The 23927-nt window shown below is 32.6% G+C and overlaps 3 protein-coding genes and 1 pseudogene across 4 annotated transcripts; 3 read left to right on the top strand and 1 right to left on the bottom strand.

Annotated features, from left to right (window-relative positions):
• The first annotated feature begins 1546 nt into the window (after positions 1–1546).
• LOC144548159 (bifunctional protein FolD 2-like) lies at positions 1547–4360 on the top strand. Of its 2 annotated transcripts, none has more exons than XM_078296867.1 (5): positions 1547–1819; positions 2118–2437; positions 3101–3337; positions 3673–3885; positions 4019–4192. In XM_078296867.1, exons 1-4 carry the CDS (start codon positions 1591–1593, stop codon positions 3844–3846), a joined length of 960 nt encoding a protein of 319 aa, XP_078152993.1. In that variant the 5' UTR covers positions 1547–1590; the 3' UTR covers positions 3847–3885; positions 4019–4192. The 2 variants fall into 2 exon arrangements, with proteins under 2 accessions (XP_078152993.1, XP_078152992.1); XM_078296866.1 differs by having other exon boundaries at positions 1549–1819; positions 3673–3840; positions 4019–4360.
• Positions 4361–8023: 3663 nt separating this feature from the next.
• On the top strand, positions 8024–8560 carry LOC144547930 (dirigent protein 2 pseudogene; annotated as a pseudogene).
• A 1597-nt stretch (positions 8561–10157) lies between these two features.
• Positions 10158–10949, top strand: LOC144548146 (dirigent protein 1-like). Its single transcript, XM_078296846.1, has 2 exons — positions 10158–10422; positions 10659–10949. Exons 1-2 carry the CDS (start codon positions 10171–10173, stop codon positions 10911–10913), a joined length of 507 nt encoding a protein of 168 aa, XP_078152972.1. The 5' UTR covers positions 10158–10170; the 3' UTR covers positions 10914–10949.
• Positions 10950–16476: 5527 nt separating this feature from the next.
• LOC144547955 (glycolipid transfer protein 3-like) lies at positions 16477–20107 on the bottom strand. Its single transcript, XM_078296643.1, has 6 exons — positions 19749–20107; positions 18185–18240; positions 17867–17997; positions 17259–17394; positions 16775–16918; positions 16477–16684 (listed from the first exon to the last, which is right to left on the bottom strand). The coding sequence occupies exons 1-6, from the start codon at positions 19903–19905 to the stop codon at positions 16649–16651; spliced, it is 660 nt and encodes a 219-aa protein (XP_078152769.1). The 5' UTR covers positions 19906–20107; the 3' UTR covers positions 16477–16648.
• Between the last annotated feature and the right edge of the window lie 3820 nt (positions 20108–23927).

A 23927-nucleotide genomic window follows, 5' to 3' on the forward strand; every position in this document is an offset into this window, starting at 1 on the left:
GATACGTACGGATATGGATCGGATATCAGATATATGTAGATATATACATGAATATTTTCATAATATATATTAAACTGTATGATATATATCTACTATTCAGATACGGATAATTAAAAATCAAAATCACATCCGTATCCGCACGGATATTCGGATATCGGATATCTGTATTAAATTTTTGGATACGGCAACGGATCCGGATACGGTAAGATATTATCCGATCCGTTTGCACCCCTACTTACAAGTAACATTATAATTTGGAAAACGTTAGGAAATATACTGAGGCAAACCTGGACCAAAAGATTTGAAGCCCAGATAAAAGCATTACTCAGGGTTGGTTTATGAAATAGAAATTTTGTTTTACTGGGTTTTGTGAAAAGCCCATGGGCCATAATGCTAATTCAATTTGATTTATTTAACGCTGCCATATGAATTCATGCTTGGAAATTTGAGAAGATGGTTCAAGATTTTTAAGGCTGCCATTAAAACCGGACGCGGAACCAAGTCCGGGTCGGTTTAAATAAAAGACGGAATAAGTAAATACACTAGAAAAAATAAAAAAATCGGGAGGTTTTTTCGAAACCAGTGAACAGTTGAAACCGGTTAAATCATTTGTTAATTTTGATTGTGGAATCTGAATACCTGAACTAAGCGAGGCCCATTATTCCTTTTCTAGAAAAAGATCAAAACACTTAAGATGTGTTATTCTGTGAGCATATTACGTTTGGATGGAGCAAGAATAGCACTATTCTTTTGAGCTATTCAATGTTTAGATGGAGTAAGAATAACACTAACCCATATCTATACTTAGGATTTCGCCTTGCATAACACATGCAATGTTGTAATTTCAAAATTTTGTATTTGTATCATCTTTTTACTAGACCATAGCTGTGATTCTTTCACAAATTTTAACTTATTTGTTTGAATTTTTTTTATGAAAATTGTATCATCTTTCAATATTCATTATTACATTGATGTTCATTTGTTACAAATATTCGTAATTTAATTGCAAGTCATTTTTTCAAGTAATCCAGGATGGTTTAGCTATCAAAACTTGAGCCCAGGCCCAAGCCCAAGACCAAGCCCAACAAAATCAAATTGGATGGGTTAGCGTCGCTACAGTATCGACTTGCGAGTTCAGATCCAGTGCGAATCTGGTCGAATCCCAAAGTGTATTGCGGCCCGGTACTCTGAAGTACCTGAAATATTGGTTTGAAGACGGAACGTCTGATCAGAATTCGGACCAATCGGGCCGTTGTGGAATACATATCAAACGGTTTAGATCTAAAACCAAAATTTGAGTTACTTTAGGTGATATGAATTTATAAAAATAGTGTAACGAATCCGTATCACCCCAGGTACCTGAGGTGCAAGTGGTGAATCTAGACCGTTTATTTCACTTAGCACCAATCTCTAAGAAGACCCCCTAAACCTCAAAGGCACCGGATTGAGTTTGATATGGATGAAATTGATCTAGACCGTCCATATTTTTCAATTGCACCTCCGGTACCTGAGGGGACACGGACTCGTAGTTAATGGTAAGTGTTATCACATCCGAAACAGACTGTAGATTAGAGAGAGAGAGAGAGAGAGATGAGAGGTGCCGGGGGCCGGGCCTTCACCTCCTCTTTGCTAAAGAAAAAATTGGCGCCAAATTCATCATCATATTCATCTCTCTTCTCGCGCCTCTTTGGCCGATTCCACGCCACAGTTGACACCGAGGCCGAGAAGAGAAGCAGCTCCATATTAGGTCCTGATCTCCCTGACATCTGGACCCCACTCAGCTCTACCGTACCTCCTTGCACATTACCAGGAGGTGGGGGTGAGTTCTTTGCATCCACATGCTACCGCACTGTTTATTTATTCAAAAGGTTTTTACTTTCTTGGTGGGGCATTTACACAAACACCTTGCGAGCTATAGTACTATTGGGTTATTCTTTGTTGTTCCTTTTATTATTTAATTGACATGAAGTGAACTATAGAACTAGGAAGCAACAGGGATTGTAATTGAGATGGTGCATTAACTAGAACATTTGTTGTTAGACGAGTTTTTAGTTTGGCATTTACTCGAACACTTTGCAGGCTATGTTGTTTAATTATATAAACTTTTGATCTTGTAGTCAACCATGATGCACCACCAACTATAATTGATGGTAAATCAATTGCCGAGGAAATAAGATCAGAAATTTCCAAAACAGTCCGAAATTTAAAAAGCTCTTATGGGAAGGTCCCTGGATTGGCAGTGATATTAGTCGGGCAGAGGAGAGACTCTCAGAGCTATGTGAGGTACAAAATAAAGGCATGCAATGAGGTGGGAATAAGGTCTTTAGTGGCGCAATTACCTGATTCATGCTCAGATGAGGAAGTAGTAGAGTCTGTTAAAATATTTAATGAAGACCCCTCTGTTCATGGCATCCTTGTGCAACTGCCTTTACCGCAGGTATACTTTCGTTTCAAGAAGCTCTATCTATGGGATAAACATTTTAAAAGAGCAGATTTTAATTCATGCAGCGCACGAGTAGTCATATTTTGCGATGTCTGTTTTGTTTTTTTGACAGTGCTGGTTTGATTCTATTGTCTATGCACTACATGAATTAAAAACTGCTCCGTCAATATCTTCACCCCGTACCATGATTCATGAGCTACATTCCTTGTTCATTCTTGTTTCCTTCATTGTTTTTGTTTTTGCCATTATAAATTGCAAAAAGCCTCTACATCGATAAAGACTATTCAGATAATAAGCCTTTGAATTGAAATGATTAGTTTTCTACTCGAACAGTGTTTCCAAGTAACATTTTGCAGCCTTTTAATAAATTACGGCTTCTCTGCAATTAAGTTAACCGATGAGACTTGAGAAATGTGAAAATTTGGGCTTTTAAAATTTGCATTTAATGAATGCAGCCATAAGATTTTAATAATTCATTAATTTCTCCTTAATTAAAAAAGAAGTGGTTTATAAATTCTTGAGTTATATAGGATACATGGACCAGGAGAGCAGGGATTGGGGCTTTTGCAATTTGGTGATATAACCACTCTGTTCACCTTTTATTTCCTTCCATTAAAATAACAAACTAAACTAAATAATAGCTGTTTGTGAATTCAGCACATGGATGAAGAGAGAATACTAGGGGCCATTAGCATAGAGAAAGACGTAGACGGGTTTCACCCATTAAATGTTGGTAATCTTGCATTGCGGCCCCGGAAGCCCCTTTTCATACCGTGCGCTGCCAAGGCATGTGTTGGGTTGTTACTACAGTACCGGATCGAACTCATGGGGAAACACGCTGTTGTCATCGGACGAAGCAAGGTCGTTGGCCTCCCCACATCCTTACTTCTACAGGTATCTATTTATTGTTCCCTCTTTTTTTGCACACAAACTTACCCGAAATACTTCTATTTGCAAGACCGTCGGAGGTATAGGCAAGTACAAAATTACTACATTTTCTTGGTTATCGAAAATAACATGTATTGTTGCGGAGAGGGGCAAAGTTGTCAATATATAAAATAAAATGCATTTTTTATCCAATTGATCTAAGTGGATGTTTTGCAATATTCTGACTAATTTTTGTGGTGATAGGAGAAAATGTAAGAAAAGTTGGGTGCAATTGGCAAAATATAGTACAACATATGCTGTGATTTGCTTTAAATAGTCATTTCTTTTGATCATTTTTTCAGAGACATCATGCAACAGTGAGCATAGTTCATGCGTACACTCCCAACCCAGAAGAAATAACACGTGAGGCCGATATCGTAATTTCAGCAGCCGGAGTCGCCAATCTTGTCAGAGGCAGCTGGTTAAAGAGAGGCGCTGTTGTAATTGATGTCGGTACCAATCCTATTGAGGTATAATATGAAGTTGTGTGCCAGTTTCATGCTGCACCAAATCAGGTCTAGTACCGGTACCAGCCAATTGAACACAATTGACTCATTTTTCATTTTGCACATTCTTTCCTTTTTTGGTTGTTAATTTTTTCACAGGTTTTGCTGCAATTTCAACTCATTTATTTTTTTATGTTACAAGGATTCTGATAGCGAGCATGGGTACCGCTTAACTGGAGATGTCCATTTCGACGAGGCAGTGAAGCTGGCCTCTGCAATTACACCTGTGCCAGGTGGTGTGGGCCCAGTGACTATCGCAATGCTTCTTTCTAACACACTAGATGCCGCAACGGATGCCTTTAGATCGAGTGCCTGATTTCATTAAATACTTTGGTTTACGTGTAAATTTTGATCTTTTTTATTCGTCTTATGCTGTTTTTTCATTGGTTTATGACTTCATTTATTTTTTTTCATATACATTTCTTACAACACTATTTCTATTATTTTAGTCTCAAAAGTTTAGCAGTTACCATGTTGGCCCCTCCCTATGTTTCCAAAAATTTCAGCTACTGGTAAACTACGGCCACTCGGTGGAGTCAACTTGGATGCATCATGGAGACATTACTGTCACAATACAGTTATACAGGGCATTCACAAAAGGTTTGGACTACGGCATTTATGGCAGTCTTGTGGTCTTTGTCTTTGTCTTTGTGGAGACAACGGAATGAAAATGAAGTAATCTTCCGTAATTCAAAGTTGCCAACTAGGATTGTGGCAGCTAGGGGAAATGAAGAAGCTGTTCTTTGGGGCCGGTATTGGCACAGCAGACGCTAGAAGAACAGCATAGAAGAAGGAATTTCATTATTACTTAATGTTTTTATATATTTGTATGATGTATTAAGATAGGAAATGTTGTATTAATTACATCTATATACAATCTTGGTAGCTTCCACCAAGTTTTCAAAAAAAAAAAATAAATAAATTCAGCTGACAATTTTATTTTTAAACTAATTCTAAATTAAATTTAATAGCTTTATCTATTTAAGAAAAAAAAAATATTTTATTTTATTTCAAGTGTATGTTGGACCGGATAAGTAATTGACTAATAAAAGCATCACATGCATGAATTAATGTATGTTTATATTATCTAAAATAATACTAGGAAACATACATATTACATGTAGGAAATGCAATTCATGTGTTTGAAATACAAATATGCATATAATATATGTAAAAGATAGTAAGTGAAAAATGTAAAATTATATTGTCCCAACATATATATATGTATATATATATAGAGTAGAACTAGGGTACTCTTAAGCTTATCAAAGTTTTGGTGAGCTTAACTCTAAAACTCATCAAATCGATTTCAAATGACGAATTCGAACCGTTGAAACCCACATACCTTATGTGTGATGCATCTACATATGAAATGTTTAAACATTCGAATTAATTTAGTATAAAGTTAAGCGGTCAAAAACGTTCAAAAAATGAATGCACTAAAATTAATTTATTAACCTTCTAATTTTGACCGCTTGACTTTATACTAAATTAATTCGAATGTTTAAAAATTTCACATGTAGATGTATCACACGTAAGGTAGGCGGGTTTTAACGGTTCGGATTCGTCGTTTGAAATCGATTTGATGAGTTTTAAAGTTAAGCTCACCAAAACTTTGGTGAGCTTAAGAGCACCCTAGTTCTACTCATATATATATATATATATATATATAGAGAGAGAGAGAGAGAGAGAGAGAGAGAGAGATATGAGGAGGGATCAAGTTACAATAATTTTTGAGTTACAACAAGTCATCACAATCATTTTTTACATTTTTAAAGTCTAAATCGTCGATCCAAATCCTTAGATGTGATCTCTACAATAAAATGTGCTTGGAAACCAAATTTTACATTTTTTGGATTTTTTTTTTTTACTATTTATTAAGATGGATACAAAAAGTAGTCAAATTCAGACCATTGAATTTTGTACCCATCTTAATAAATAGTAAAAAAAATCCAAAAAATATAAAATTTGGTCTCCAAGCACATTTTATTGTAGAGATCACATATAACGGTTTGGATCGATGATTTGGACTTTAAAAATATAGAAAATGATTGTGATAACTTGTTGTAGCCATTCATCCATGATAGGTCCATGTCATCTTTTCTTTCCGAAGATATAATCCCCAAAAAAAGAAAATCTAGTTAAAAAGCCAGAGATCAAATTTTACAAAAAATAAAAAATAGTATGTAACCAAAAATAAAAAATAGTATGTAACCAAAATGGCACCGTCAAAAAATCAATTGTTATATACCAATTAATCGAATTTTGCATAAAATTGTCTCATTAAAAACGTTAAAACAGATGCCGAAATTCTTGTCCTAATTTGGAAAAGAATGTACATAAATAATTTATTTTAATACTCTATCAGCTCAAGATAATTAATGACTTCAAAACGATAGACTTAACAATGTTTGCTCGTCCCTGCTACTATTAAAAGAAAATACTATGAAAAGAACAGAACAGGAAAAAAAAAAAAAAGTTAGATCATTGATTAAATATATGAAAAAACTGAAAAATGGATTGACCCATGCACACTATCACTTTTCATGATAATTCATTCCACCTGTAACGATTGTGACTATCTAGCTAATAACCAAATTGGGTCACAAGGTACGGAAGAACCAATTACGCCAAAAGATAAGCCACCATCAAACTCTCCATGAGATTTAATTAGATTATAAATTGTTCCTTATACTTCAATTGGTTTCACCTTCTCTTTTTTTTAAGTAGTTCTACCTTTTATTACATAATATATATAGAACAAGAGGAGGATTCTTCTATTTTGTTTGCTTTTATTATGCCTTCAATTTTTAAATTTATATGTCAAGATAAAATTATGATCTATATTATTGTATCTTCAAATAAATAAAAAATTTATTACAGTTTTGTTTTTATTTGAATCAATAAGTTGAAAATTCAATGTCCATAATTTAACTATATCGATGTATTTTTGCATGCTCTTGATATCAATAGAAACAAAGTTGAAATGTTGTAAAAGTTTTTGTGTATAGAGAAAATGATATAGATCGAATCTAACATTTTTATTTTGATATTTTAGTTCTAAATTTAAAATTATTGGCATTAAAAAAAATAAAGGTATGATAGAGACATAAAAATAGAAGCATTTGAAGTTTTGAACACTCCTTATACAATAAACACAAATGTAGTTAAAAGTTAACATAGTAAAAGACTATTAATTAATAATATAGCTCAATTTAAATGATTTTGTGAATTGACTAAATTAATAGTATAGAAAAATAAAGCAATGTTATTTAAAATTATGTCATTTCACTTTATTTAAATAAAATTGTAAACATAATATCCTGATTTCTTCTGGATAATTTAACTTCTCTTGATTTTGTTATTATACGGTTAATCATATAAAAAAAATTTAGTTCATTACAGTAAGTTTCAAATCAGTATGTCAAAGAAAGATATGTAGAGTGGAAAAACGTATCGTGCTGTGCTGTGCCGTGCTATAATCAAGTTAATTTTTCATGTCACCAAAATGTTAAGAAACTTAAGAGGTGGTCAAGACATGCAAATGGTCACATCATGGAATTCACACTGTGCTCAAACGTACCGCGACTCACATGATTCACGTGACCATTTGATCATAATTTATATTAGTTTATTCAAGATTCATTATTTGATAAACATCTAACGGTTCTAATTACGCAAGTCAATTCTCCTGATTTGATGTTTCTGCCAATATAATGCTAAGTTGGCTAAGCCTTAATTAACCAACTTTAGTAGGTGAACAAACCAAATCATGATTCTTTTTTGACTTTTATGGCATCTTCCCTTTCTGTTTGTGTTGATTATAGCGCACTTGCATGCATTGTTAGTTTAAATTTAACTTGTACTACTGCAAAGTTGTTTACCGACCATAAATTGGATCTCATTATATGGTTTTAACAATTGAATTAGAAACACTAATCCTTGACTTCGTTATAATTCAAATTGCCTTTCCTTTTCAATTCACCTACTACAAACAACTTTATTAATTTGTTTTTAGTTCTCCTTTGGTTCTCTCTTTCCTTGAATCTAAACCAACCAAACGCTACTCACCTCCTTTTTAGCTTCAAAGTTCAAACAACCAAAACCATTTCTCTTATCAGCATTTCAACTTTCAAGCAAATTAATCATGTCTTCATGCCCCAAAATCATAACACTCTTTCTCATTTTCCATCTCTCAATAGTAAGTTTAACCCTAATCAATGGCGCCGAAACCGAAACACACCTTCATTTCTACTTTCATGACATACCCTCCGGTAACAACCCGACAGCAGTTCGTGTAGCCCAAGCACCGGGCACCAACACCTCCACTACTGGATTTGGGGCCACGGTCATGATGGATGACCCACTTACTGCCGGGCCCGATCCGTCATCTGCCTTAATAGGCCGGGCACAAGGGCTGTATGCACTGGCATCACGTGACGAAGCGGGACACCTACTAATGGCCATGAACCTGGTCTTCATGGACAAGGAGAACAACGGCAGCACGCTAGCGGTTCTAGGCCGTAATTCTGTGTTTGACCCGATACGGGAAATGCCGGTGGTTGGTGGGTCCGGTAAATTCAGGTATGCGAGGGGTTTTATTCACGCCAAGACGGTCACAATGGATCAGATGGGTAATGCTGTGGTGGAGTACAATGTTACAGTATATCATCAAGGACAATAAGTTTCTGGTAAAGTTTGGTGTAATATCAAATTTAATTTGGAGCAGTTTCAAGCAAAGAGGGGTTATAAATACTTATAATATGTTTCCTGAGCTGTTCTATTTCTTGTATTGTCTTGTATTTACATGCTCCTGAATAATATATGTATGGTTAGACTACAACTTATGCATAGTTAGGAAAAACAAAAAGTTAAAAAAAAAAAAAAGGTATTATAAATTTATAATGAAAATTTTCCTATTAATTCAGGTAGTTAATGCATTTAATATGATCCATTTTGTAAATCTTTTAATGACCCATGAAATGATTTTAATATTTAATGGTTTAAAAAATATAGTAGCTTCAATTTTGACGGTAGGTACTGCAAATAGATTGATGCCAGGATATGTTATCCCAATTAGATATAGCCCTCAAATTTACACTTCATATTAAGATACACCCCTATCCCATACTGAGAAAAGATATATCTCTGAATGGAATCAGTAAAAATATATACATATTTTGACAATTTGCATTAATAGGAAAAAAGACCCTTTAAGGGGTAATTCCTGCCCTTTACCAGTAAATAGTAAAGGGGAAATAATATCTACTATTATAATCCAACCTAATTAACCACCTTACATATCCCAATTATGATACTGGTACTGGGACAAGACTGTGTACTGAGTTAGCGTGAAGCTGTGTACTGAGTTAAGGTCTCATTTTGTTCACAACAGTTTCAAGTAAATATCTCTTTTCTAAAATAACCCTTAATTTTTCATGCCATTTTGGTTGTTTGTACTTTGCATTCAAGCCCCTTTCGAAACAAAGTGCATATAGACCCCTACAAAACTTGAAAATAATTGCCAATACCTTTTGCTTCTACATGTTCCGCTAAAAATGACCAAAATAACCTTACTTTGTCACTATGAATGCGTATGCAGTACGCATTCGTTATGCATAATTAGGAAAGATCTTGTGTGTCTGACATGGTAAGAAACTGTCACTGGTTGGTGGGTCCCATATTTCAGGTTCCCATAAACCCCTGCATGGCTGCGCAAGTATTATTGGTTGCAAAAGAGAGAAATAATGATTTCTTGAGTCACATCTTTTTCTTTTACTTTACTTGCATACTTTTTTATATAATAGTAAAAATGTACTTGGAGGTCAAATTTTACATTTTTTTGCATACTTTTTTATACCTTTTTCCATACGAAAATGTACTTGCACCTTTTTTTTTTTTTTTTTCCTTTTACTATACTTGCTTCCTTTTCTAAATAATAATATGTAATGATGAATTATGAATAATGCGTTCACAGAAACAAAAATAGATAGAATGATTGTAAAAACAGATCTGGAAATTGATATTACAGCTTTAGAGCCCATAATTGCCCAAGTTCTCCTAATTTCTGGACCGAGATTGGGTGAATTGATATTATGTCATGTAATATAATTTCAATTCAAAGAATCTCAAACTGTTTTCAATTAAGTTCATCAAAATAGCCTCATGCAACATTGACTACACAACAATCATCTGTTAGGAGGTCTCTCTCTTAAGTCTCAAGTCATATCCTATTGAATTCATCTTTATATAAAACATAAGAAAGTTACAAATGAAAGCTCTCTCTTCTAAATCATGCCAACACAAGCAACCTTGTGCTACCTCCTCTTTATAGCCACTGTTATCTCCGCCTCAACGCCGACTTCTCCAACTGAAAAGTTAACACATCTGCATTTCTACTTCCATGAGGTAGATTCAGGACCGAATTCAACAGTCGTCACATCCGCCACTCTCCACCACAACACTACCTTCGGCGACATCAACTTGTTCGATAACACTCTACGTGTTGGGCCCCAGCCTGACTCTACTCTGATTGGTGGGGCCCAGGTATGAAATAAAAATCCTGGTTTTTTTTGTTGCACTGGAAATTTAATCAGATCAATAGGATTCAATCTTCTTCATTAATTTTTTTTTTTTTTTTTTGGGGTCTTTTCAAATTTATGTTACGAGGTACTTTTAGTTCTGAAATGCATATATGCAAGTTGATTAGTAGAGCACATTAAATTAAATTTCTTGACAGAATCATTCTCTTTTTCTTTTCTTTTTTACTTTTTTTATCATAGGGAATGGGTGTTCATGCTGCACTTGATGGATCACAAGGTCTAACTGCAATAAACTTCTTTTTCACGGCCGGGGAGTACAACGGCAGCTCATTGGCTACATTAGGCGTGATCAAGAAATCGGGACCGTCGGATCGGAACATAATAGGTGGCACAGGGAAGTTCAGATTTGCAAGGGGTTACATGCTGAGCAAACTGGTTAACTCCACTGCTACTACTATAGTTGTGGAGTTTGATATGTACATAATGCATTTTTAAAATGATGTGTCTTGATCTTCTGTGGTAATCACGGTGTAGCTAAGCTGCACGAATTTTTTTTTTTTTTTAAATAGAACTGTTTTTAATCTTTTTAACATAATAAACACTGTTTGCAGTAAAATTATAAAAAAAGACTCCACCTCGGTGGAGGCAAAAAAATATTTCCTCTATCGATCCCTAAGGATCTACCCAATGGACCATTAATAGTGATAAATGTGAAGTTTTTTGTGATCGGTGGAGAAAATTGTTTTTTTTGTCTCCACCGATCCTAGAGAACGGTAGAATCTTTTTTTATAACTTTCCCACGTATAGTGCTTGTTATATTAAATTTTTTAAAAAAGTTCTATTTTAAAAAAAAAACAGCTGCACGAAATGACACATGAGAAAGTGCAACAGGAGATTTTTTAATATTGTGTCTTTTTAAATTGCTTCTCCAATAAAAAAATATGGAATAACCATGATTGGTGGAGATGCTCTCTATTTGAATTTTTATATTTTGTATGATAATTTAGGTGTTGTGATGTTGACTGTTGACCTTTTAGAAGTTGACATGTGGATCTTATCCTATTGCAGTAGGATCCGTATCCTCCCAGGTACCTGACTCAATACAATTAAAACAGACGGTTCAAATTTATTCTCAGCCGGTCCTTGCTCTGAATGATTGAGGAGGCAGTATCATTTGTGCTTTGAGATTCGTGTCAAGTTAAATAGAACCGTTTTGGACCGTCTGATTCAATTGTACTCAGTTCGGAAACCTGAGGGGATGTGAATTGAATCCGCATCACCCCAAGTACATGAGGTGCAAGTGGTGAATCTGGAGCGTTCATTTCACTTGGCACGAATCTCAAAGCAACCCCCTACAGCCTCAACATGCACCGAATTGAGTTTGATATGAACGAAATTGATCTGAATGTCTATTATTTTCAATTGCACCTCCGGTACCTGGGGGGATATGTACTCATGTGAATTCATTGGATCTGATTTATTTGATTTTCAATCTAACCGAAAACAGTTTAAGCTAGTTTAAATTAAATGGTCTGATTTTTAGGTTTAAATGTAACGGTTGAATTGAATTCTTAAATTTCTTCAGTTATTTATATTTGGGTCGGTGGTGGTTTTCAAAATCGAAAAGGCCGAACTCTATATGATTTAAATCTATGCTTTGATTTTAGATATAAAATAAAGACAAATTTTAAATACCTCATTGTAATGTCAATTAGAGGGGATTCAAATACCTCATTGTAACTCACATTATATATCTTTATTTTCAAAGTTCAAATTATTGATCCGAACAATTCAACATAATCAAAATTTTATATTTTTTTAAGTTGGTATAAAATCGTTGTTTCTAGACTATTCAAAAATAGCGATTTTATATCTATCTAAGAAAATAGTAAAAAAGTTACAAAAAAATATAAAATTTGATCTTCAAGTATATTTTAATAGAGATATCATGTTAAACAGTTCAGATCGACAGTTTGAATATTAAAAACAGAGATATAAGATATGAGGCATAATGAGATATAAAAGGTAGGATGCATTTGAAGCCTCCTCCAACAACTAATATATTCATATTTATTTCTACGATTATTAAACAGTATTTATGTATGTATTGAGTTTTGAATTTTGATCTTTTAAAACTTAATTTTTCTTGTTTCGGTTCAATCAAACAAATAAATTTTACTTTGATTATTTTATTTTTGTTATTATTCGGTTGGCAAATTTAATTTGATTAGTTTAATTATATATTTGAAAACCAAATCAAATTTTAATTCAATTTTAACTGAACCAAGCCAATAAATACCCTAAGACTCGGATGCTGTAACTGTAATATAATTATACGCTGGAGACATGCACAACAAAATTATACAGAATTAAGCGGAGAAGTCCTTCCCTTTTGCACAATTAACAATTCTGATGTTGTAAATATATGTTACATGGAGAAAACCCACCAAATTTACAAATTGATGGATCGACAAGCAACTGGCTAGGCTACTTCAAAATTATAATTTAAGTTTGAGATTCTATATATGTACAGTTATACAATTCCCTGATGTTTATAATAAATTGGAGAGCTATATACAGAGGCGAATCCATATATAATGAATGAGGTTAATTGACCTCATTCATTTTCAATTTTTTTTTAAGCAACTTTCCAACTTATTTTCCTTAGAATGAGAAACCTCAAAAGGTATCAGGTAACTTTCCTTGAAGTTCATAATTTTCTTTTTTTAGTTTAATAACTCGATCCGTAAGTATTTTATTACTAATATGTAAAGATTACAGAGTCTGGCTAGTATAACATCAGTGTCATTTCAGTCTATATAACACCAACTCCAAAACCTATCGAATAGACTTGAAGCAGTGAATCCAAACCGTTCAAACCGATATATATAACAACTTAATTGGTGAGCCTTCAAAATTGTACCTCAGATCTTGCTAATTGATAACCATATGAAAGAAGATCATAACGTGAGCAGAAATTAATTAGGCATCATATATATAACTTGGAAATCAAAGCATATATAGGATGGCATAGAAATTAAAATGGTCTTGCTGGGTTTTCTAACAAGCGCATGGGCCATAAATTTAATATTTCGATTTAATTTATTTAAGGCTAGCTGCCTTATGAATTCATGAAGGAAATTTGTGAAGATGCATGATTAGAGATCTGTATAAGTCCCCGTTTTTCTGTAATTCTCTCTAGCTTTAGTACATCCATTGATTAAATATAAAAAAGGTCTGAAAAGTAAAACTGGATTTTATTGTTGGAATGGTTTCAGGTACAGCCTTAAAGGGTAATTTATTTCATTTTTTTTATCATTTTTTACTGCTTGATTTGAGATTTATTTGATAGATTTTGAAAACGGTTAAAGCTTTAATTATAATATTAATTAGAATCGTAGCCGGATCTGGATTATGAACAATTCTTTCAGAAACAAAAAATAGACAATATGATGGTAAAAATAGATATGGGATAACCCAAGATTCAAATTCTAATCAACATTTTTGACAGCAATATAGAGCCCATAATTTCCCAAATTCAGCTAATGAATTAAAACATTCTCGACACACATTCGATTTAGCAGATTCACAAAAAAAAAAAATCACTACCTAATTCAACAAAAAATCACTCAAGAGGAGAAAAACCCAAGTTTTGAATGGCCTAGAATCTTTAAATCAAGTGATATTCTACCTGTCTTAAAAAATAGTAAAAATATTAGGCGTGATCAAGGCATCGGGACCGTCGGATCGGAACATAGTAGGTGGCATAGGGAAGTTCAGATTGGCAAGGGGTTACATGCTGAGCAAACTGGTTAATTCCTCTGCTACTTCTCTTGTTGTGGAGTTTGATATATATACATAATGCATTTTAAAAATGATGTCTTGATCTTCCGTGGTAATCACGGTGTAGCTATCGGTATTGCAAAAGCTGTTCCAAGTGTTAGTGGTCCTTTTGGACATAGTGATAAATGAAAAGTTTGGGTTCAGTTTGGCAAGTTCAAAAATTCGTGATTTGGGTATAATTTGGTACAATAAGTTAGCAAAAAGAAAAAAAAATTCCAAAAAAACCCAGCAAAAAAAATATTTGGCGTTTTTTTCGCGATTTTCTTGCGAATAATACGTGACTCGCGTTTTATTTGCGAATAAAACATATTATACGTTTTTTGCGTTTTATTCGGAGTTCGATTCAGAAACATCAAAAAAACGTTTTATACGCAAATTAAATGCAATTATACCCGAATCATGGCACTATGCTTTCGGACCTTTGGTTGCTTAGCCACATGAAACAAACACATAAGCAGGGCCGCACCTAGCATAGACCCCGGGTGGGCGTGTGTGTGTGTGTGTGTGTGGGGGGGGGGGGGGGGGGGGGGTTGCTGCAGTCCCCTCCCCCTTGGATTTCGGTTTTAGTGATGATCTATCGATACTGATCGACTTTGCCTCCTCTAAAATTTTTTTTGCCCCTTCTAAATGTTTGATTTATAATTCGATTAAATTTAGTGTTAAAATAAAAATGAATTTCTTGAATTATAAGTTAAAACATTAGAAATTACGATTCAGAGTATTGAAAAATATAAGTCAAAGCATTGTTTTTTTATCGAGTACCTAATTAGTTAATGGATTTAAATCCGATAAGCTATTAAAATCTAATTCAATATTTTTTTGCCTCCCCTGTCGAAAATCCTGGCTCCGCCTCTGCACATAAGAAGTGCAACAGCAGACTTTGTATTTGTTTGTATATATAAGTATTCTGCTTAAATAAAAGAAATAAAACATGAAGCGCATATTCAGTCTGTGTTTCGTTCTGAGTGAAGTGCATATCCAGTCTGTGTTTCACTCTGATTAAAGCGCAAATTCAGTCTCTGTTTCTTTCAAACATTGATGTATCTTTTCAAAACATGAATTTTCTAATAAAATATAACTCAGACAAGCCTCGAGTGAAGCGCAGATCTAGCTAGTGTGCATTTCTGCATTAATCTAATTAGTTTTCCAAATTTGGGTGCTACATTTTGAATTTGAATATCTTAAAATGCTACAAATGACCATGAATGGTGGAAAGAGCATGTTTTGTATTATATTTTTCTATGAGGAGGGTTCAAATGCCTCCATGTTTTTGTGCCTCCATCTCTCTCTATCATTTTCAAAGTTCAAACAGTCGATCCGAACCGCTCAACCTAATCTCCATACTAAAATATGTTTGAAGACCAAATTTTATATTTTTAGGAATTATTTTACTATTTTTTTAGATAGGTACAAAATCAGTAAATCTGAACCATCTAAAAACAATATTTTTGTACCTATCTAAAAAAATAGTAAAAAAATTCCTAAAAATATAAAATTTGGTCTCCAAACATATTTTAGTATGGAGGTTAGGTTGAGCGGTTCGGATCGACTATTTGAACTTAGAAAATGATGGAGAAAGATAGAGACATGATGGAGGCACAAAAATATGGAGGCATTTGAACCCTCCTCTTTTTCTATTGTATGTTAGATCTTGACTATTGACTTCTTAGAAGCTGAGTAACCGTCAATTCGATCGCTAGCTAGTGAATTTTTTTATCCTATGATCCTATCCTAGTGCAGTACTGTACGCCAGTACCTGTCAGTTAATGTACTTACCACAATCTACCAATCAAAGTATTATAATTGTTAACTTTCTGCACCACCCTAGACCTAGTGCATGTGAGCTGTAAAGTGTAAACTAATCAAAGTATTATAACTGTTAACTTTCTCCAATATTATAGAATTTTTAAATTAAGCAAGTACAAAACATTTCATTGATACAGAGTTATAGTACAGAGATGTGTAGAATTACAGTACTGGTAAAAATAAAGATGTATAAGAAAATAGATGCACCACCCAAAACATAACAGAACACTAGGGACAGATTTGTCAGCTGGTGAGCTTCTGTGTTTGGTTGCATAGTTTAATCTTGTGTTCATACAGAGTTCATTCACAGCCAGTAAAAACAGAGGCTGTAATGTAATAAGCTGGATTTGACATGATAAAAAAAAAATTAAACAGAAGTCCTTCCCTATTGTAAAATTTACAAATCTGATACTGTAAAATATGTTACAAGGAGGAACCCACTTACATTTGATGGATCAGTAAACTACTAGGCTTTTTTTTGATGAAAAACAAAATACTAGGCTACTTCAAAATTTATAATTAAGTCTGAGATTCTATGTACAGTTATACAATCCCTTGATTTTTAAAAATAAATTGGAGAGCTATATAGATTTTATCTTCTCCAATTCATGCTTCACCTGGATATATTTTTACATAAAAAAAGCATATCAAAATATAATCAGGAAAAGATTTAAGTAATAAGAAATAGGGTATTTTAATTTACATACCAAAATGGAATTCATTTCATCAAGGAGAGGTTGAAGCATAGAGATCATGCTCCTTATATCATCTTTCAAATCATCAAAATCTTGGCATTTCCCTAGTAACAAGCTTATAAAATTTTCTCTCTCTGGAATTAGCTTCAATGCCACCTTTCATTTGAAAACTAAGTACACTAATTAGCTCAGAGAAAATTTAATGTATTTCAAAAGGCATATAATATAAGTGTAGGGTTCAAATGCCTCCATTTTTGTGCCTTCGTCGTGCCACCATTTTTAAAATTTTAATAACTCAAAATGTAAAACTTAAATGTGAAAAGAAAACAAATAGATATGATTTACGTCATTTTTAAAATTTTAATATAGGAATGAAAACTTAAATGTCAAAAAAAAAAATTAACTGATGTAATAATTAGCATGTTTTTCTTACTAAGAATACAGTAATATAACACTGAGGCACTGAAGGTAAAAAAAAAAAAACAGAAAGCTATACCTTGTATGCGGCCATGGAAATCCAACCATGCCATGGTTTTAGTGTATTTTTATACGCTTCTTCTACCACCTCTTCTAGGGTTAGGTCAGGACTGTTAATTAGGGTCTCCAACAAAGCTACGACGAAATTTATTGACCTATTTCCATCAAGGTACCACAATGTGAGAACATGATCAAAATAATATTTTGAGAAATGTAAGGGGCTTTTTAAGAATGTGCAGTTGAACTTGAATACAATATTGAACTCAAAGCTAATGTAGCAAATAATTATCATGCCAGTCAATAGAGATTAAGAATTTAAAATCTGAAAAAACAGAGACCACATCTCGTCAGTTTTTAAACCACTTTTAAGATGAATTGTTTCTAGATTCAATGTTTTTGGTCATATCAGGCTATTAATTGATTTTTTTTAAATTATCCTTCATCTCTTGCTTCTCTGATTAAATTTCATTATTGGAATTAGAATCCTGTGCTTTCTCTACCAAGAAATCAATCATATTGACCGGGTATACATTCTTAAATTTTGCTGTATATCATTCTTTGTTAATTCAATAATAGCTTTTATTACTTCCCAAAAATACAAAAAATGTATTTTATCTTTTATTTTACCTAGTCAGCCAGATAGTAGCTTTAGTGCAGCTATTTGCCTTCCGTTCAGTGCCTTCGTCAGTTTCTTTCGTAATTATCTCTGTCAAACTCGCGCTTCTAGACTTGTCTTCTGATTTAAAGTCTTCTATTCTCTACATTAATTAAAGGTTAATTTGTGCTAGTACTCTAAGTCTGATATTATATATTTTCTGATTTTTAATAACATGTAGCTTGTTAAATTTGACATTTTAAAAAAATTTCAAGACAAAACATATTTTTCATAAATGCTACAGAAGTAGTGAAAATGATTGGTGCCTTTATTCAAAAAGGAAGATTTACCTGAATATTTTGATTTATGTCTTGCCTCAAGACAAACAATGTGGGCCCAATCTTATCTACAACCAAGAAAATTTGAAAAAATATTTATCTAAACTCCTTTATAATAACAACAAAGGGTAGACATCAAAAGGAATTATTCATTAGTTTATACTGGGAAACTACTAATTAATTTCAACTGAAGATAATTAAAAAAGTATATTACATTACAGTGCTCTGCTGGATTGGAGGATTTTAGTAAGACAAAAAATAGCAAATAAAACAAATAAATGGAAGCATAGTTTAAGTATATAAGGATTCAAAGAATCTTCATTGGGTGAAACTATTTGTTTTTAATTAATTACCAAACTTAAAAGAAATAAATAAATTATCAAGCCAAAGTCAACCAAAATTTCAAAGCTATCTACAATTCAAAATTAAGCGCCTCTAAGCAATTGGAAACATGGCAAAGAGTGGAGAAAATTATTTACCCACTAAAATGAGGGGGTCATAAAATCAAGATTAGAAGCAGCATTTATTATGAATTCATGTTTGCATTAATCTAATTAGAGACAAAAATGTACTGGTAATAAAATCTTGATACAAAGTGTATACATTCAAATCGATAGGATTAAGAAATTTGAGTTTAACAATAACAGTATACTACAAGCATGCATGCAAGCCTTTTTATGGATTGTATTTGTCATAATATAATTTTTGGGATCATATTCGGTTGGAAAAATTCTTTTGTCAGTCTTTTTAAGGAATTCATCATTTCCTTAAAAAGCAAATTTTCAAAATGAAATTAGAAATGTCCTGATCCTCTTTCGTATGATACATATAACAAAGTACTAAATCAAACTAGTTGTAATTTTGTAAATCATATCTACTTATCATGCTCTCTTAAAAATTCTATTTCGCTTGTTATTTTGGCTGCTTGAAAAGGATACAAAATCAGAACACTCTTTCAGTGCATTTTCCCATAATTAGATGCAAATTTTTAATTTAATCACAAATTACATGGTAAGTACCTATGCATATACATGTACTGGACACCATCTTAAAAACTAGGCAAATGCAGACTGTAAATTTTCTGGTATTACCAGTAATATTTATTCCCAATTAAGAGAGACAAAATTTGATCCATATCTCATATCTACCATTGACATGCACAATTAAATTGACCTAGTTGTACCATTACCAAGTCTAAACTACCCAAATGAACCAAAATTGCTCCTTAATTCCAATTTGGGTACCTCTTAGCAACAATTCATTACCTCAAAATGCCCTTTTATATTCTTACTATACAAGGTATAGTTATACCATCATTTATTTTATTTTGGGCATATAAATGAGTTCCTATATGTTATCAGTTGTCCATAGCTATTCCCAAATGCTGGTACCAGAATGTTATCAGAATATCATCATTAATATATTTTGGGCATATATATGCTGGTACCAGAATGTTATCAGAATATCAGTTATCTGTAGTTATTCCCAAATGCTAACCAAAATTATACTACTTATAACCAATAAACAACAAATAGCATTCACTGCAATGAGAATTTTTTTTCCAAGAAATACTAACCGAGAACCCGAAGCAGCTGTTTGGAGACAGTTAGCAAAAGCAGAGTTGCAATCTTGTTGTTAGCTCTATCTTTCCTATCATTAACCAGAGAAATCTCTTCCATTGCTAGCATTATTTCTGACCTTCCCTTTTCAATTTCTTCCCTTTTCCTTTTCATCTCTTTCTATCTATATATCTCTAGTATATATGTGTCAATGTCAAAAAGGATAGTTGTTTCTGGGTTTAACTGTGTGTGATATTGCTATAAATGGAGTTGTGAAGAGGGGCATTGTGGTTATTATCTGGAAAAAGAGAGGTCAACGAGGGGAAATGAAGAAAACGTTTCTCTCTCCTCCCAGTTTTAGCATTTCCATGGTTTCCCGGTTCCCACCCTGGAACTGCTCTCTCTCTCTGTCTCAGCCTATTTGTTTATCTCGAAGAAGCAACAAAAAATGGTAAAAAATTGAGAGTACTTTATTAAGGAGATTTTGCCAACTCAACCTTTCAAAGTTTAAAACTTTTTAAGTTGTGATAAGATTATACAATTACCCCCTCGTAAAACTTTAAATATTGGTATGAGTACAGAAAGACATGTTTTTCATCTGAGACTGATCATCTTTGAAACCAATAAGAAAATAATATAAAATGCAAAGTGGTTTGATTGACATCAGATTAAATTTGATCTAATTTTTATTCGTAGTTTTTTTTTAGGATGAGTTGGCAATTATCATTTCACATTTTTATTGATAAAATAATATTTACAAAATTATTTACATTACTTTCTAGCTCCTCATATAGACTAAAATAGTAATTTAATTACAATCTAATCTAATCTAAATATCAAATCAGCAGATCTCATCCATGCCTGCCTACCCACCTCGCCTCAGCCATGTCTTCACTCTAGAGTTTTGCTCTAACCCTCATTGTACTCATTAACCCTCGATATGTGTTAAAGAGAATAGAGGAGCCCACGCCGCCCCTTTCGCTGCCTCCCACACCTCCACCTCTCTCACAAGCAACCCTCACTGCTATAGTTTTGCCTCAGCCACCTTGCCCCTTTCACTGCTAGGGTTTCGTCTTGAATTAAGTAATATGTGTTCTAAAATTTTAAAACTTGATAAGACCAAAACGGCTTAAAATTATACAGTCTTAAGATCTTACATTTTCTATGTGTACTATAATATTAACAAACTTTATAATACATTAACAATATTAATTTATGTACAATTATATATAAGTATATGGATAATACTTTTCACTTTTCTATTTTCTACGTTGAAATTTGAAGGAAAAAAAATCTGGCATAACACACTGCTTAAATTTAATGCAAAGAAACCTCTAAATATAAATATAAGTAATATGTTTTTACCTTATACTAAATTAGTCTTTCGTCAATAAAAAAAAACTAATTAGTAATCTAAATTAGAATAAATAAACATAAAATTCATATTTTTCATCATTTTATATATAAAATTATGAGTAGAACTAGGGTGTTCTTAAGCTCACCGAAGTGTTTGGTGAACTTAACTTCAAAATTCATCAAATCGGTTTCAAATGACGAATCTGAACCGTTCAAATTCGCCTATCTTACGAGTGATGCGTCTACATGTGAAAATTTTAAACATTCAAATTAATTTAGTATAAAGTCAAGCGGTCAAAAAACGTTCAAAAAATGAATGCACTATAATTAATTTATTAACCTTCTAATTTTGATCGATTGACTTTATACTAAATTAATTCGAATGTTTAAAATTTTCATATGTAGAAGCATCACTCGTAAGGTAGGCGGGTTCCAATGTTCAAATTCGTCATTTGAAACCGATTTGATGAATTTTGAAGTTAAGCTCACCAAACACTTTGGTGAACTTAAGAACACCCTAGTTCTACTCATAAAATTATAGCAGATAAAATGCACTGATTTTAGTTAATAGTGTCATTTTTGCCATATGACCCGACATATTATTAGCTCCTATAGAATTGGAATTTACAAATATATAAAGTTTTAGTACTTCAATGCATAAATACCTTGTTATAAATTATTTAAGGAAAGAGGTCAGATACAAGACCCCAAAAAGTTTTGTCTTATATGCGACCTCCTTAGTATTTAAAATAAATAGAAAATTCTGCTTAGGCTTGTTGTCCCAATCATAATCATGTCACGTGACAACTCACCTGTAACAGTTTACCAGATCCCCTTCAACTTGTGTAAACTATTAGGAACTACTGTTGAGATATGGATCGTTTGATTGATATCCGATGGTTCCATTTTGTAGTAATCCAAATCAACCGATGTAAATTAGATTGTACGACTCTTCGAAACTTTTCTAAAAGAGAGCTGTGTAATAATAATGATCTCTTGTCTCTCGAAATAAATCTGCTACGATCCTAATGGGATTGTAGGGTCCTACGATTCTAAATCCAACCTTTCATTTGTTTTGAGATTCGTGCATAAAAAAACAACTTCTATATAGACTCGTACAACTTAAAAAATGAAATGTTGGATTTAGAATCGTAGGATCCTACAATCTCTTAGGATCGTAGCGGATTTATTACCCTTATTGTCTCTAAACTCGGCAGTCGGCAAATTAATTCGGCATGAATTTAATCACAGGATTTAATGAAGTTTTTATAGAGCAGAACTATGGTTAGATTAATTGTGCTGTGAATTTATATTTTCAAAATGTTTTCGTTCTTAAAGTTCAATCTTGAACTGTTTAACATGATCTTTATATAAAATTAGTAGAGTTGAAATACTTTATTGGTTTTGTATTTTATCATTTCCCAACATTGCTATCTCTATTTTTAAAGTTTAAATAGTTAATTCGAACCATTCAATATAATTTTTATATTAAAATGTGCATGGATGCAAAATTTTATATCTTTTGAATTTTTTTTTGCTATTTTTTAAAATAGATACAAAATCATTGCTTTTAAAAATTTCTGGACCATTCAAAAAATCACTAACTCTCTAAACAATTAGTAAAAAAATATAAAATTTGTTATCCAAGCATATCTTAATATGAAGATCATATTAAATGGTTCGGGTCGATTATTTAGACTTTGAAAATATAAATGATGATGTTGTGACACGATAGGGTACAAAATCAATGGAGCATTTCAACTCTACTAATATAAAATGTAGTTTAAAATCAAATTTTATATGTTTTAGATATTTTTATTATTTTTTAAATATATAGAAAATCACTAATCTAAAGACTTTCGAGCAAAGTTAAGAGTGTGTTGTACTCATCAAAACCAAAGTCAAAGCTAAAGTGTGCACAACTCCAAAAATCTATTAGATTAGTTTCAAATAACAAATTTATACCGTTGAAACTCGTATACTTCACGAGTGATGGATGTACATGCAAAAATTTTAAAGTTTTCGAATTCATTTAGTACAAAGTCAAGAGATAAAAATGTTGATAAAAATGAATGCATAAAATAACTTATAAAAAATTTGTTTTTTTTACCGCTTAATTTTGTACTAAATAAATTGAAAACGTTCAAAATTTTGTATGTATGCGCATAACTCATGAAGTAGATAGGTTTCAACGATTTGGATTCGACATTTGATGTCGATCTGATAGATTTTTGAAGTTGTAGTCATCAAACTCAAATTCATATCCCCTCAGGTTACCTGAGTGAGCACAATTAAAATGAATGGTTCATAATCGTTCTTTGAACTTGGCACGAATCTCAAAGCACAATATAATACTCTATCTCAAATAAACACCATCTGAGAGTAAATCTGAGCCGTCCGTTTGAATTGTCTTGAGTCAGGTACTTGGGAGGATACGGATCCCATCAAACTCTTATAATAAGTACAACACACTCTAGTTTTTGAATGCGTATCCTCTGCATTAACTCACAAAGGAATCTTTTGAGTTAATGAATTTGAACCGTTTAATTTTAAATGGAGCCAATCTGATCCCTGCTTATAATATAGGGGTCCTTTAATATTAGTGTGGATTTATTCTACACAAATCTTAAAACAAATCAGATGGTCAAAATTCAGTAACTCAAAAGATTCCCTTTTGAGTTAATGCAGAGGATACGAATTCCTAGTTTTTTGCTCAAGACTTTGAACCGTTTCAAAACAATATTTTTTTATCGATAAAAAAATAGAAAAATTATTACAAGAAATATAAAAATTTGATTTGCAAGTACACTTTTGTATTGAGACTGTACTGACCAATTCGG

The sequence above is a fragment of the Carex rostrata genome, chromosome 32 (assembly GCF_964058835.1).
Source record: "Carex rostrata chromosome 32, lpCarRost1.2, whole genome shotgun sequence".
NCBI lineage: Eukaryota > Viridiplantae > Streptophyta > Magnoliopsida > Poales > Cyperaceae > Carex > Carex rostrata.

Excerpts from the sequence above, each read along its gene's own strand:
- LOC144547955 (XM_078296643.1), bottom strand. The coding sequence starts at position 19,905 with ATGAAAAGGAAAAGGGAAGAAATTGAAAAGGGAAGGTCAGAAATAATG. Across the intron at positions 17,395-17,866 it reads GCTACTATCTGGCTGACTAG|GTCAATAAATTTCGTCGTAG; the intron begins GTAAAATAAAAG and ends TGATGGAAATAG. Across the intron at positions 16,919-17,258 it reads TTTCCATGGCCGCATACAAG|GTGGCATTGAAGCTAATTCC; the intron begins GTATAGCTTTCT and ends TTCAAATGAAAG.
- LOC144548159 (XM_078296866.1), top strand. The coding sequence starts at position 1,591 with ATGAGAGGTGCCGGGGGCCGGGCCTTCACCTCCTCTTTGCTAAAGAAA. Across the intron at positions 3,338-3,672 it reads CCACATCCTTACTTCTACAG|AGACATCATGCAACAGTGAG; the intron begins GTATCTATTTAT and ends TCATTTTTTCAG. Across the intron at positions 3,841-4,018 it reads TCGGTACCAATCCTATTGAG|GATTCTGATAGCGAGCATGG; the intron begins GTATAATATGAA and ends TTATGTTACAAG.
- LOC144548146 (XM_078296846.1), top strand. The coding sequence starts at position 10,171 with ATGCCAACACAAGCAACCTTGTGCTACCTCCTCTTTATAGCCACTGTT. Across the intron at positions 10,423-10,658 it reads CTCTGATTGGTGGGGCCCAG|GGAATGGGTGTTCATGCTGC; the intron begins GTATGAAATAAA and ends TTTTTATCATAG.